The sequence below is a fragment of the Camellia sinensis genome, chromosome 10 (genome assembly GCF_055761805.1).
Source record: "Camellia sinensis isolate YWXY chromosome 10, ASM5576180v1, whole genome shotgun sequence".
NCBI lineage: Eukaryota > Viridiplantae > Streptophyta > Magnoliopsida > Ericales > Theaceae > Camellia > Camellia sinensis.
Genome location: NC_138970.1, coordinates 172104283 through 172117532, shown reverse-complemented (window position 1 = coordinate 172117532; position 13250 = coordinate 172104283). Strand labels below are relative to the sequence as shown.

General features: G+C 33.0%; 1 protein-coding gene across 1 annotated transcript; it reads left to right on the top strand.

The window, feature by feature from the left end:
- The first annotated feature begins 2872 nt into the window (after positions 1–2872).
- Positions 2873–6122, top strand: LOC145800868 (protein FAR1-RELATED SEQUENCE 5-like). The gene is made up of 5 exons (XM_082890619.1): positions 2873–5026; positions 5117–5176; positions 5267–5326; positions 5413–5553; positions 5659–6122. Exons 1-5 carry the CDS (start codon positions 2873–2875, stop codon positions 5761–5763), a joined length of 2520 nt encoding a protein of 839 aa, XP_082746745.1. The 3' UTR covers positions 5764–6122.
- Positions 6123–13250: the final 7128 nt, after the last annotated feature.

The window sequence follows — 13250 nt, the reverse complement described above, 5'->3', positions numbered from 1 at the left end:
TAGTTAATCCTTCTTTGTTCTCACTTCAATTTTTTTGTTTGTCAAACTATGGGATAATAATCTCCAAGGCAAATTTCATTTTGTAGAGATGTTCTTATTTGACTACTTAATGCATTTTTGTTCTTACCTCAATTTTTCCATTTGTCAAACAATGGGATAATGATCTCCATGGCAAATTTCATTTATAGGAGATATTGTTCTTATCTGAGTACTGCGAATGGCGTGGTTCAATTCCCACAAACGGCGCCAATTGTGAGGTCACAAAATTTACTAGGACATTAGTACCTCATGATCAAGTTAGAACCTCTACGAAAGGTGCCATTTATCTTGAAAACACGAAAACACTGAGCTTACTGACGGGGGTGTGTCGGAAAACCCCTCAAATTCCTAAGTTAGCTTTTAGGAATCAATATGGAGAAAAAGCTCTCTAGAGCTTTGTATTCAGAATTACATTAATTACCTCTCTTAGGTGAAACTCTGACTCTTTTGTATCTATTTGCACAGTAGAATCCTAGTGGGACTCTAATTCCCCTTAATAACTTCCCACTAGGAGTCTATCTCTTAAGGATAATGTCCATCCTTAAGACACCCTGACCCAATAAGCCTCTGTGAAGCTTTCCAACGTCTAAGTGGTCAATCGGGCTGAGCAAACCATCTGCCCGATTGCTCTCCATTCAAGTAGCTGCTTAGTCATTCTTCCACTCATTCCGGCTTTAGGTAACCGACTATGAACTAAGCCTAAAATCGTGCAACTATGTCTGGCTAGAGTCTTCAACCTGGCATACATTGATCGGTCAACCTCCATCACACAAAACACCAAGTGCAAACACCAAGTTTGCTCGGTTCCAATATGCGTCGCCTACAATAACTAGGCTTTGTTTGCCTAGCCAAATTGTGGGATACAACTCACGAGTGTTGCCTGGCCTAATCTACTAGGCCGACAAAACCATTGCCCGGCCCAAGCTCGCTATCTATTCTGCTCGGCCCACAAATCACTCCGAGTGGGTTACAAGACCCATTTGCTAGGTAATGAAGGTTGGGCCGGAATATGCCATGCTCGGCCCACTTCTCCTATAGAAAACTCCCTCTCAATCTTAATACATCTTTGTTCACATATCAATTTTTTTTTTGTTTGTCAAACAATGGGATAATAATCCACAAGAGCGAATTTCATTTAATGGAAATGTTGTTCTTATTTGAGTACATAATGCATATTTGTTCTCACCTCAATTTTTCGTTTGTCAAACAATAGGATAATGATCTCAATGGCAAATTTCATTTATATGAGATGTCGTTCTTATCTGAGTACTTAACAATAGGATAATAATCTCCATGATAAATATCATTTAGTGGAGATGTTGTTCTTATCTAAGTAATTAATGCACTTTTTCTCACCTTAATTTTTTTTCGTTTTGTCAAACAATGGGATAGTGATCTCTGTATCTGAAGTAAAAGAAAACAATTATGTTTCCATTAATAAAGTGTTTCCCTAAACTACTAAGCACACATGTAAAAAAAAAATTAAAAAAAGAAAAAAGAAAAAGAAAAACATAAGCACAATACTTATTAGTGAAAATATTAACAGAAATTGAGTTTTTTTGTTAATAAATATATATTGACAAGTGTGTGTGTAAGCCCATGTTATTACATTGCCAATTTGAGTCATGTGTCCACTTCTTTCTTTTCAATCTGCTTATGTACAATTTTTCTAAATATAATTGAATGCTTGTGATTAATTTTGTATTTGAAATAAACTTAAATAAAAAATAAATAAAATTTGAGAGTCAAATTAGGTATAATGTTTGATGTTATGTACTTTCTTACTTCGACCCCAAAAAAAAGGAGCAGGGGTCCCTGCTGTGGAATAACCACAGCAGTCACGGTTGTGGATTAAAACGCCACCGTTTTCATGTTTTTTTTTTTTTTTTTTTTTTTCCTAAGGGTTTATTAATTGTTCTCACCCTATAACAAACAAAAGAATGAAACTAGGGCTGCCGCCGTCTATTCCGTGGAGCAGGGCCTCTCCATTGACACGGATTGAAGGTTAGTTTTTATTTATTTATTTTTTATTTTCTATTGACATGGATTGAAAAGTTAGTTTTTATTTTTTTATTTTCTAAAAGTTAGTTTTTATTTTTTATTTTTTTATTTTCTAACATTTTTGTCTTCTCTCAAACAGATTGAACAGTGTTCTTTATTTTTGCTTCACCGTTCTTCTGCTGGATTTACAGACCATTATTGTTCAACAAACTAGTATGTATATCTATATATATTATATGTATATATGTTTTGTATTTTGTTTTGTACAGTATGTTAGTGGGTTGAACAAGTATAATAGTTTGGTTTGTTTTTTGTGAATGGATTGAGAAACACAATTGTATATTATAAGAAATTTTTTTTTATTATGTAATTTGTTTTGTACATATTATGTATTTTTGTATAAATATTATATAATTTTTTTAAGGAGTTACGATAATTTGTAATTCATAATTATTTTTTTTATAGCAATGTTATGTATTTTTGTGGAAATATTACACATTTTTATAACAATGTTATTTATTTTTGTAATAATGTTATGCATTTTGTGGTCTAAAAAAAGTTTCAATAAAAAAATCTATAATCTTACTATAAAATGCGAATTTAATTTTTTAATCATAAATTGTTATAACTCAATAAATGATGACATAACATTTACCCAAAAATTAATTAATAACTTTTAATTAATTTACATTATTAATTGATTTATTAGATTTCATTGAATTGTTTAATTACTCAGCATTTAAAATTAATTAATAACTTTTTTGCTCAGATTCTTGTTTCGTTTAATATATATATATATATATATTTTTTCCCCATATTTGTTAGTGTTGAAATGGAGGATAGTATAATGGATGATGGTGGACTTGAGGGATGCATCGAAGAAATGGGAGAGTTGGCCAAGGATAAATCACCATATCTTGGTATGGAGTTTCCATCAGAAGAAGCTGCATATGAGTTTTATAATGAATACGGAAGAATTGTGGGATTTAGTATTAGAAGAGATTATTGTAACAAAAGTCAGAAAGATGGTGTTATGACTAGTAGAAAGTTTGTTTGTTGTAAGGAGGGAGAGAAGGAAAAAGATAAACGGTACACGATGATAAAAAATCCTCGAAGTGAGACAAGAACAAATTGTAAAGCATTTATGCATATATCTTTTAAGCGGGACTTGTCGAAGTGGATTGTGTCGAAGTTTGATAGCAACCACAACCACCCTTTGCATCTTCCTCAATGTACTCATTTGATGCCATCTCAGAGAAAGGTATGTGATGTTCAGGGTATAAATATTGACATAGCTGATGAGAGTGGAATATCTCTTAAGGCTTCACATGATCTTATTAGTGCTATAGCAGGAGGGAAGGAATTTGTAGGGTTCACGCGAGAGGATCAGAAAACCTATTTACGTGCAAAAAGACAGCGAAACTTGCAGTATGGTGAAGCGGGGAGTTTGTTAAGATATTTCCAGCAGCAAGTGGCAGAAAATCCATATTTTTACTATGCCATTCAGTTGGATGTAGATGAGATGATTACTAATATTTTTTGGGCTGATCATCAGATGATAACAGATTATGGGCTTTTCGGTGATGCGGTGTCATTTGACACAACTTTTCGAACAAATAAAGAGTACCGTCCACTTGCTTTATTTTGTGGCTTTAACCACTTTAGAATGACAGTGGTTTTTGGTGCAGCATTATTATATGATGAAACTACAGAGTCATTTGAATGGTTATTTGAAACATTTTTGGATGCAATGTCAGGAAAAAAACCTGTTAGTTTTTTCACAGATCAAGATCAAGCAATGGCTAAGGCAATTTCACAAATCATGCCTGAGGTTTTTCATGGGTTGTGCACTTTTCACCTAATGCAAAATGCTTTGAAGCATTTGGGTTACTTGTTCAAGAGTGGTTCAAAATTTAGTAGCGATTTAAAAGCTTGCATTTATGACTACGAGAATGAGCATGAATTAATTGAAGCTTGGAATTCTTTGACTGATAAATACAACTTGCAAGAGAATGAGTGGATGAAAAGAACTTGGAAAAAAAGAGAGCAGTGGGCGCATGTGTATATGAAGTGGGTATTTACTGGAGGAATGCGAAGCACACAACTTAGTGAAAGTCTAAATGGAACATTAAGGGGATATTTGAAGGGTGATCATAACATTGTTCAATTCTTTACTCACTTCAATCGGATTGTTGTAGATAAGCGATATGAGAAAATTTCCGCAATATATGATTCTAGACAAAAGTTGCCAAGAATGAAATTGAAAAAGTCTCCCATTTTAATCCAAGTTGCGAGTTTGTACACCCCTCCTATCTTTGATTTATTTCATTGTGAGTTGGATACGTCCCTTTGTTGTCAAGTGAAGCAATTCCATGAGTTAGAAGGAGAAGTTAAGTGCGTGATTGGCTTGTATGGTAATGGTAAAGAGTATATTGTGGAGGGTAGGGTGGAAGTTATTGGGCTAAAAGGAGAAAAAAGTTGTCAAGAAATACATTGTACTTGTAAGAAATTTGAGAACTTTGGAATTTTATATAGTCATGCAATCAAAGCACTTGATAGAATGAATGTTATGAAAATTCCCGAAAGGTATATATTAGGCCGATGGAGATTGGATGTAAAAGATTGTGAAGTTGAAGAGAAAAATGTTGTAGTGGATGAGGATGATCCGAAGTTGTTAATATTAGCACGTTATAGAGATCTTTGTCCAAGAATGGTGAAACTAGCAACTCAAGCATCTATGCACAAACCTGCCTATCAATTGGTTGATGAAGGAATTAAGGAATTGTGTGTAAAAGTAAATAATATGATGAAGGGAGTTGGAAGTTTTGGTACCAATGAATTAGATGTGGACGACCCCAACATTACACAAGTTAAGGGCATAAAGAAGAAAGATGTTGGACACAAAGGGAGGGGTAGATTAAAACCTTGGCATGAGATGATGAATAAGAAGACAAAAGTTATTTCACAACCTACCCGCCTTAGTAAGGTATTACCTACGTACTTTTGAAATTTCAAATGACATGCATTTATTTTTATAAATTATGTAAAGTATTGATAACTTTTTGAATTTCTTTAGACTATTGGTCAATCAAGCAACACTACAAATGTTCAAAATTCATCCTCAAGCCAACAACAGGTTAGCTATTGTTTTATGTTATTTATTTATTATTATTATTATTTTTTTATAAATTGTGTAATGTATTGATAAATTTAAAAACTTATGTAGATTATTGGTCAATCAAGCAATATCACAAATGTTCAAAATTCATCTTTAAGTCAACCACAGGTTAGCTCTTGTTTTATGTTATTTTGTTTATTTTTTAGACTACATTGTATTAGTGTATTTACTTTTCATGGTGTTTTATGGAGTAGGATGGTGGGAGTTTCTATTGGCCACAATTGATAACTTATGGGTATAATCTTCTCACACATGATACTAATTCATACTCACCAAGGTATCTACAATCACAACCTTTGTCTTTCCAAGCATCACATAGTCCACAAAGTTCTCAAGTAAGTAATATATATATATATATATATATGTTTGTAATGTAATTTAGTCCATAAAATTTATTCTAATGAATTTTCTTTCTTTTCTTTTTATTTTTATTTTTATAGGGAATATCACTTAATCCAGTGGGGCGCAATCCAATGGAGACCGAATTTAGAAATGAGAGTTCTTTTGATTTTTCTATTTATTCCCAACCGCCTCCAAAAAATTGACATGGGGATCCACTTTGTAGTTTTTGTTTTGAGGATTCAAATTGAAGGTTTTTAGAATTTTGTTTGGATAATTTAGAACGGTTGAGACAGATTTTGGGATATTTGGTAGGAGATTTTGAAGTTTAAATGTCTCAGAATTTTGTTTTATTTTTTTTATATAGTTGTTGGATGTGAATTGAATATATTTTGGCCTTAAGTTGGTTTTTTTTTTTTTTTGAAGTTACATTTTTTTTGCTTATGGTTTGATAAATTGATTTGTTCAAATACAATTTTTTTCCCTTTTAATTTCACTTTTGATGCATTTAAGTCAGTTTTGAAAAAGTCAAAACATGTATGGTTTGTTTGATTTTAATTTTAAAATTAATCTTTTTCAAAAAATATAATTTGGTTTCATAAATTGATTTGTTCCATGAATTATTTTTATTTTATTATATTTTCTATTTCTAAAATAAATTTTTTTAATGTTTTTTTTTAATATAATTTTTTTTATTTAATTATATTTTCTATTTATAAAATAAACCCTCAGATCAATGGAGAGGCCGTGCTCTACGGAATAGACGGCGGCGGCCCTAGTTTCATTCTTTTGTTTATTATAGGGAGAGAACAATTAATAAACCCTCAGATTAAAAAAAAAAAAAAAAAAACATGAAAATGGTGGCGTTTTAATCCACAACCGTGACTGCTGTGGTTATTCCACAGCAGGGACCCCTGCTCCAAAAAACAAAAACGTTCGTGAAAAAATTAACAGACAAAGAAAGCACAAACTAAGTTATTAATTAGTCAATATTGTTATGTGGCTGAGTACTTAGTCGGCGTGTTTGCTATATGTTAGAGAAGTGGTTAGTGAGTCTCATGAACATGCTTATATATTGTTTTAAATTTGTATTATATTAATATATACAAAATAATGTAATACAATTCTGATTCAATCATTTTAAGATAAAATAAAATAAATATTATTATTAAATAATTAGAACATCATAAATAACTCATTTAATATATTTTATAATTTTTTTCTTTGTCAAGAAAGCTACATATAGAATATAATATGATATTTTGAAATTAAAAGTAATAATTTTCCTAATCATCACCTATGATAACATAAATTTACAGTGTTATTAATAATGGCATCATGATTGCTCTATTAGTTAGTATCTAGGAAACATATTTAATCAGAGACCACATGATTTATGTTGTACCCAAAAAATAAATTAAAAAACAAATGGTTTGACAGTTGATCTTGTGATGTGAATTGCATGTGGGACAAATGAGAGCGCATGGCGCAAGGATCCTCTAGAGTGATATAATGAAGTGATCCTCTAGAGTGATGTTTTACAGCTTGACACGTGCCTCACTAATAAAATCAAAGGTTGATGAAGAAGACCATTGCGTCGCCCGCCACCCGCCTCCGACGAAGTCGCGTCACCCACCGCCGCCGTCGAAGATAGCATCTTGTTTCTTCTCGTCTCCTCCACCTCCCTTCCCTTCTCTCTCTCTTTCTACACCTATAACTTTCTCTCTCTAACTTCATCATCTTGCAATTGACGGATCTGGGCAAACATCCTCCTTCATCCTCCTATTACTTTCTTTCTCCAGCTTCATCCTCCTTTTTTTGTGATAGATTTTTTTTATTAATCTAAAACCCAATTTCTAGTTGGGTATTAATTCTGTTAAATTCATTTGTATTTGTATTTGTATTTTTGTTTTTGTTTTTGGGCAAACATAAGGTTCAGTTTGTTATTGGGTGTCACTTTTTTGAACTTAAGTGGGTTTCTTCATTTTTCTGTCTTCTATTTTAATTGATCGGTTCTGGTTTTAATTTTCTATTTATTTGTTTTTTTAAGCTGTTTTAAAGTTTTGTTTGATTTAAGTATATCTATCATGGTTTGATTTTTTGAACTGTCTATCAAGATTAAAATGTAATCACTTGCATATATTTCTATTCATTACTGTTTGAGCATGGTAGAAAAAGAATAAAACAATGAAAGTAATCCTCCTTCTTCTGTTATAAGAGTATATATGTGAATATATCAGAATATTTGGTGGTCTTCAAACAGGTGAAGGGGGTCTTAAAGAATAGCTTCAGCAGCAACGGCAGCGGGACGACGCGACTTCGTCACCGGCGGCGGCAGGGCAGTGCGCGACGCTGTGGTCTTCTTCCTCAACCGCTCCACTCTCTCTTCTTCTTTCTGTCTCTTCCCCTTTTAAGTCACACTAGAACTCATGAAAGAAAGATGAACTCATGAAAGAAAAATGCTCTGTTTTTTGTTTTCCTCGTTTTGGTAAAAGAGAAATCTCAACCTTTGATTCTATAGTGGGACACGTGTCAAGCCCTAAAGGATCACTCTAGAGGATCACTCCACCATATCACTTTAGAGGATCCTTATGCATTAGAAAGTAGCACATGCACTCGCGTCAGGATCCTCTACAGTGAGAAGCCTAGAGTCATCTTCTAGAGTTATCAATCCAATGGTTGACATTAAACCTCAGTGAGTAATTTGAAAAAAAAAAATCAATCCATGGTTCTCTCATTTTCTCTCTCTACCTTTTCTCTTCCATTTTCTTGCTACAGAAAACCATTCAAAATCAAGAAATCTCGCAAACCCATCTCTGAAAACAATCCATGGTTCAAGAAATCGAAAAACCATGGATTGATTTGAAAAAAAAAAGAAAAAAATTCATGTGAGAGAGAAGATAAGACAGAGCATTCAAAGTTTCTCTGAAAATCACATCAATGCAAGGCTCAGATAAACCATCTGGAAACAAAAAAGTCATGATCAATTGAAGAGAACCAGAGGATGTGAAAGGCATGACTTCCCAAAGACTATGATCCACCATGAATGAACAATGAGCTCTGAGAATGTTGGGATGAGAGAAAAGTGAAATTGTCTTGGCTTCTCAACGAACGCTTTCAAGATCAGTTCGAGATCGATTAATTTGATCGCCACCACAGTCGAGTTCATCGGAATACATATGGCTTTGTAGACGATTGCACTCACTTCTCGGCCGATCTCGTCGGTGATTTTATAACAGGTTGAGTCGTGTGGGTACTGAACCTTTTTGAATTTTTCGATTTCTTGAGCCATGGATTGATTTTCAGAGATGAGTTTATGAGATTTCTTGATTTTGAATGATTTTCTTGAGCAAGAAAATGGAATAAAAAAGGCAGAGAGAGAAAAGGAGAGAAGAGCCATGGATTGATTTTTTTTTTTTCAAATTACTCACCAAAACAACGTCATTTTGGTGAGATTTAATGTCAATCGTTGGATCGATCACTCTAGGAGATGACTTTAGACTTTTCACTCTAGAGGATCGGGACGCGTAAGCTTGGGTCGAGCTGTAGACTTTCAAACAAGGATAGAAATGGTGTAGGATTACGAGGCACATGTCCGTTGAAATTTTGATAATTATATTAGTACTTCTATATATATAAATTATATTATATATATTTTTTATAAAATTACAATAATATATCTTCTTAAAATTATAATAGTCCCTCTGTTATAAACTTTCCTTCTAAGTACAAGAAACTTGCTAAAATACGTCATTCTATTATACACCTCCAAAAGGGGTGTACCATATACAAGTTATGATTTTATAGTATTAATATTATAAATTTTCATAATCAAATTATTTCCATTCATAAGTAAAATGACCACCATATAAATTATAATCAAGCAACACATCTTCAAAAAAAAAAAAAAAATCACAATAGGTCATAACTAATATCAGAATGAGTTATAACTAACTATTACTTAATATATAATCAAAGACATCTTCAGTCATAATCAAAATAACAATCACAAGAAGTTATAACTAAATTATATCCAACATTATAATGTGTTATAACTAAATACCATTAAGATCATAACTGTGACATATGATAGACTCTTTTTTACGGTATGTTTTTATAAAATTTCTCTCCTAAAATATATTATTTCTATCTCAACTTATCTTCTTTTTTAATTTTTCAATCCACCTATTACAATATTTGAGAAAAAGAAAGAGAGAATATTATATTATGTGTATATTCAATATTGTATTAAATAATTATGTAACAATGTATACAAGACTCCTTTATATAGGAGGAGAAAAATCCAAGTACGGTAATCCTAAGTATAGTTAAATTATAATGTTATAATATTAATAGCACCACAATTAATACCAATACTAAATTCTTTTAAATAAATTTTTTTGTCTTGCTGTGATTAAATTTCTGTATCAAAATATAGTTGTGGAAACTAAATGAGTTAAATAAATAGTAACTGAATTAATCAGAGGATAGTGGGGAGCAAAATATCTAGTGACTAGATTATATATATATGTATATTCAAAAAAAATCAAATCAAATCAAAATTTTATTTTGGGAAGAGAAAGTCAGCCCAAGCATGCTGAGCACGCCTTTCCTTGCTGCCACCCTATGCTCACATGCATAGATGGCCAATTGCAAGACCTTGCCAAAGCAGCCACGAAATGCAGTAGCTGTAAGCTACCCTATTAGGTGGTATTTCCTAAGCCCAAAAGAGAAATAAAGTAAAACTAAAGTGATAATAATAATAATAATAACAAATTTGGCCTCAAACTCCTACACTTAGGAGCATTCTTCAGCAATCCCTTACACACACATACGTAACTAAGCAAACAAGAGGGAGAGAGGGAGAGAAAGCAAGAGAGGAAGGAGAGAAGAGAGGAGTAGAAGGGCTCAATACTTGAGAATTTTTTTACTTCATTGAGGTAAAGAAATACTCAACTCTACCCTTCCTTAGATGTTTTCTTAAACCTACACATTAGAAATATGCAAGAGTATGTATTGATAATACACAAATGCTCAATGCATGTTACATTTGGATAGAATGATAATCTTATGATTATGTGATTTCTGTCCTTTTTACAAATATGGGTTAAGTGATTTAGCTAATGATCTTGCTCTTTATGTGATCAAGTATTCTCCATTGTTGAATCAATCTCGCATGTTTATGAATTTATGTTTACTCTTCATCAATATTAATTTTTGTTATCACTAATGAAAGTAAATATGAAGGATTAGAGTTCCATATGGGAATAATAGTAAGAAACTTTTTTTTTGCCTTGCATGCGATTCATGGTGGACACAAAGTGTGTTTTTCGCAAAACTAATAAACTTCCTGCAAAAAATAGATTTTAATCCGCGTTGAATAAACCCTAAACAAACTCATGAGAACACTTTCATAAAATTCGAAATTACTAGAGTTAGTTTAGCATGTTTTCATGACACTAGAATATTGAAGAAAATTATTTGACAACGTTTTCATGGCCTGAATATATTTTTAACCTCATTGCTGTTTGGAGTCAGCAGCAATGCTGACTTTACCAGGTCACCGTTTATTCCACAAAATAAATTTTCAAGTGATTCAAATTGGAAAAGTTATATTTTTAAGTTACCTTTCAAACGCCGCTGGTTTCATAATTTTTTTCTAAGTATTGAGAGAGAAACACCAATTTTTTCAAAAGGTGACAGAATCTGTCCAGTTTTCTTATAAAAATCATTTGACCATCTTCGGCTGGTTTTCAGCCTTCGCACTCTTCTGGAAATATGTTCTAAACTCAAAAATTTAGTAAAATGTTCTGACCATGCCTATTTTTAACACCGTTTAAGGCCCCTTTTTATTTTTCAAACCCGGATCACCTGTGTTGGAGGTGAATGTAACTCACTGTCCCAGCAAACCAGTTTTCTTCCAAAAATTATTCCTCCATTTTAAAATCGTTTTTAGCCCTAGTATTCTTCTCGAAATATTTTCCTAACTCGATGAACTAGCACCATTTAAAATATTATAATGGTTGAACATCGTTTGGTATGGGTTTCATATTTTTTTTTTGTTTGACCATACAGTGCTGAAAAGAGAAGTATTCACTCCTAAGACACTCTATCACATTTATTTTGGTTACCATATATGATTGTGTTGTGCTATATAAACATTATATCACTGTGATTCTCGAACTAAAACTCACACATGCATAAAAATGTGAATTCAACGAAGTAAAGAAACACGAAATTGAACTGATGATACATTAAAAATTTAAAAGTGATGAGGCGAGCCCGGTTTAGAATCTTGCGCAATGAGTTGTGAACCCTAACATGGCAGGGGAAGGTATTTCGGCTCTTATCGGTATAGGCGATATAAGGTTGGTGGTGCGGGTGTCACAACATAGACCGTTCCCTTGGGGCAGACCGTGATGTCACGACTCGGGTACGTAACCCTGGTGCATGGGCATCATTGGTAATTAAAGCAAGTAACATTTGAATATTTGACCAAGGGGGAGTCAAAATTGCCCGTGGCCATTGCTAGCGGTTGAGTGGAAATAGTGTTCCGCGGGGAGTTTCTTAAATTTGTCTGATAAACTAAATCTATGAGAATTTAAAAAGAAAAGCGCGCATTTTCCATATGATGAATCACTACTTCCGTTCGCCATTTTATTTATTTATTTATTTATCTATTGTTGTTATTTTAATTGTTGGCATTCTTGTCATGCTTATTAAATGCTATATGTTATTCTGTTACTACACATTATTCATTAATTGTAAGTATTATTATCGAGGTGGGCATTTTCGGGTTGTAGTATATTACTGAGCTCGTCGCTCATTGGCATTCTCGTTACCCTGGCGTTTTATGCCAGGTACCGAAGAAAATGAAGGAAACATCGAGGCCTTGCAAGGTAACATTCAGCCTTGGTTAGCTTGAAGAGTCCCCAAATTCCACGAACCATTTCCTATATTTCCTAGTTTTCTCTAGTATTTCGTTCATAGTTGTTCTATTTTCTTTTTGTGTACTGAGACTAAGTTTTAAGTTTTATTAGAATTGTAATTTGAAAATTTTAAATTTTGGATTGTTAATTAATGGATATTAGTGATGTTTGGTGGCAACATTGATTTTAAATTCTAAATCTTATTATGATGTCCTTAAAAATTTGGGGCGTCACAATAGTTATGAATATAATATGATATATATAATAGAAAAATATATAGTTACTATATTTAACACCCTCCTCAAACTCAAGTAGGGATAATAGCTTAAGTTTGGAGAGAGAAACTAAAACATGAAATAAAAATAAATAAAATAAAATAAAAAGCAAATAGATTGCAAATTCCGAAAGGGAGTGCAAGAGCGCTTAAAATAGATCGAAGGCTGGAGCTGATACCGAGAGACAGTTTATGGTCGTATCAGATCATTGTAGGAACTGGCCGGAACTAATGCCGGGACAGTTTAAGGTCATGTTGAACCGTTGTAGGAACTGATCGAAATCAATGTCGAGACACTTTAAGGGGTCATGTCGGACCGTTGTAAGGAAGCAATGAATTTTGAACCAACAGACGTGGCACACACGTAACTTATGACGTGGTGCTAAACGGTGATGGCAACAGATGACATTGTGCATCCGAGGGCGGCTTGGGTTGTGCGCCAAGGAGGCAACTTTAGTGATGCATTAGAGGAGGCGACTGGGGTGGTTCG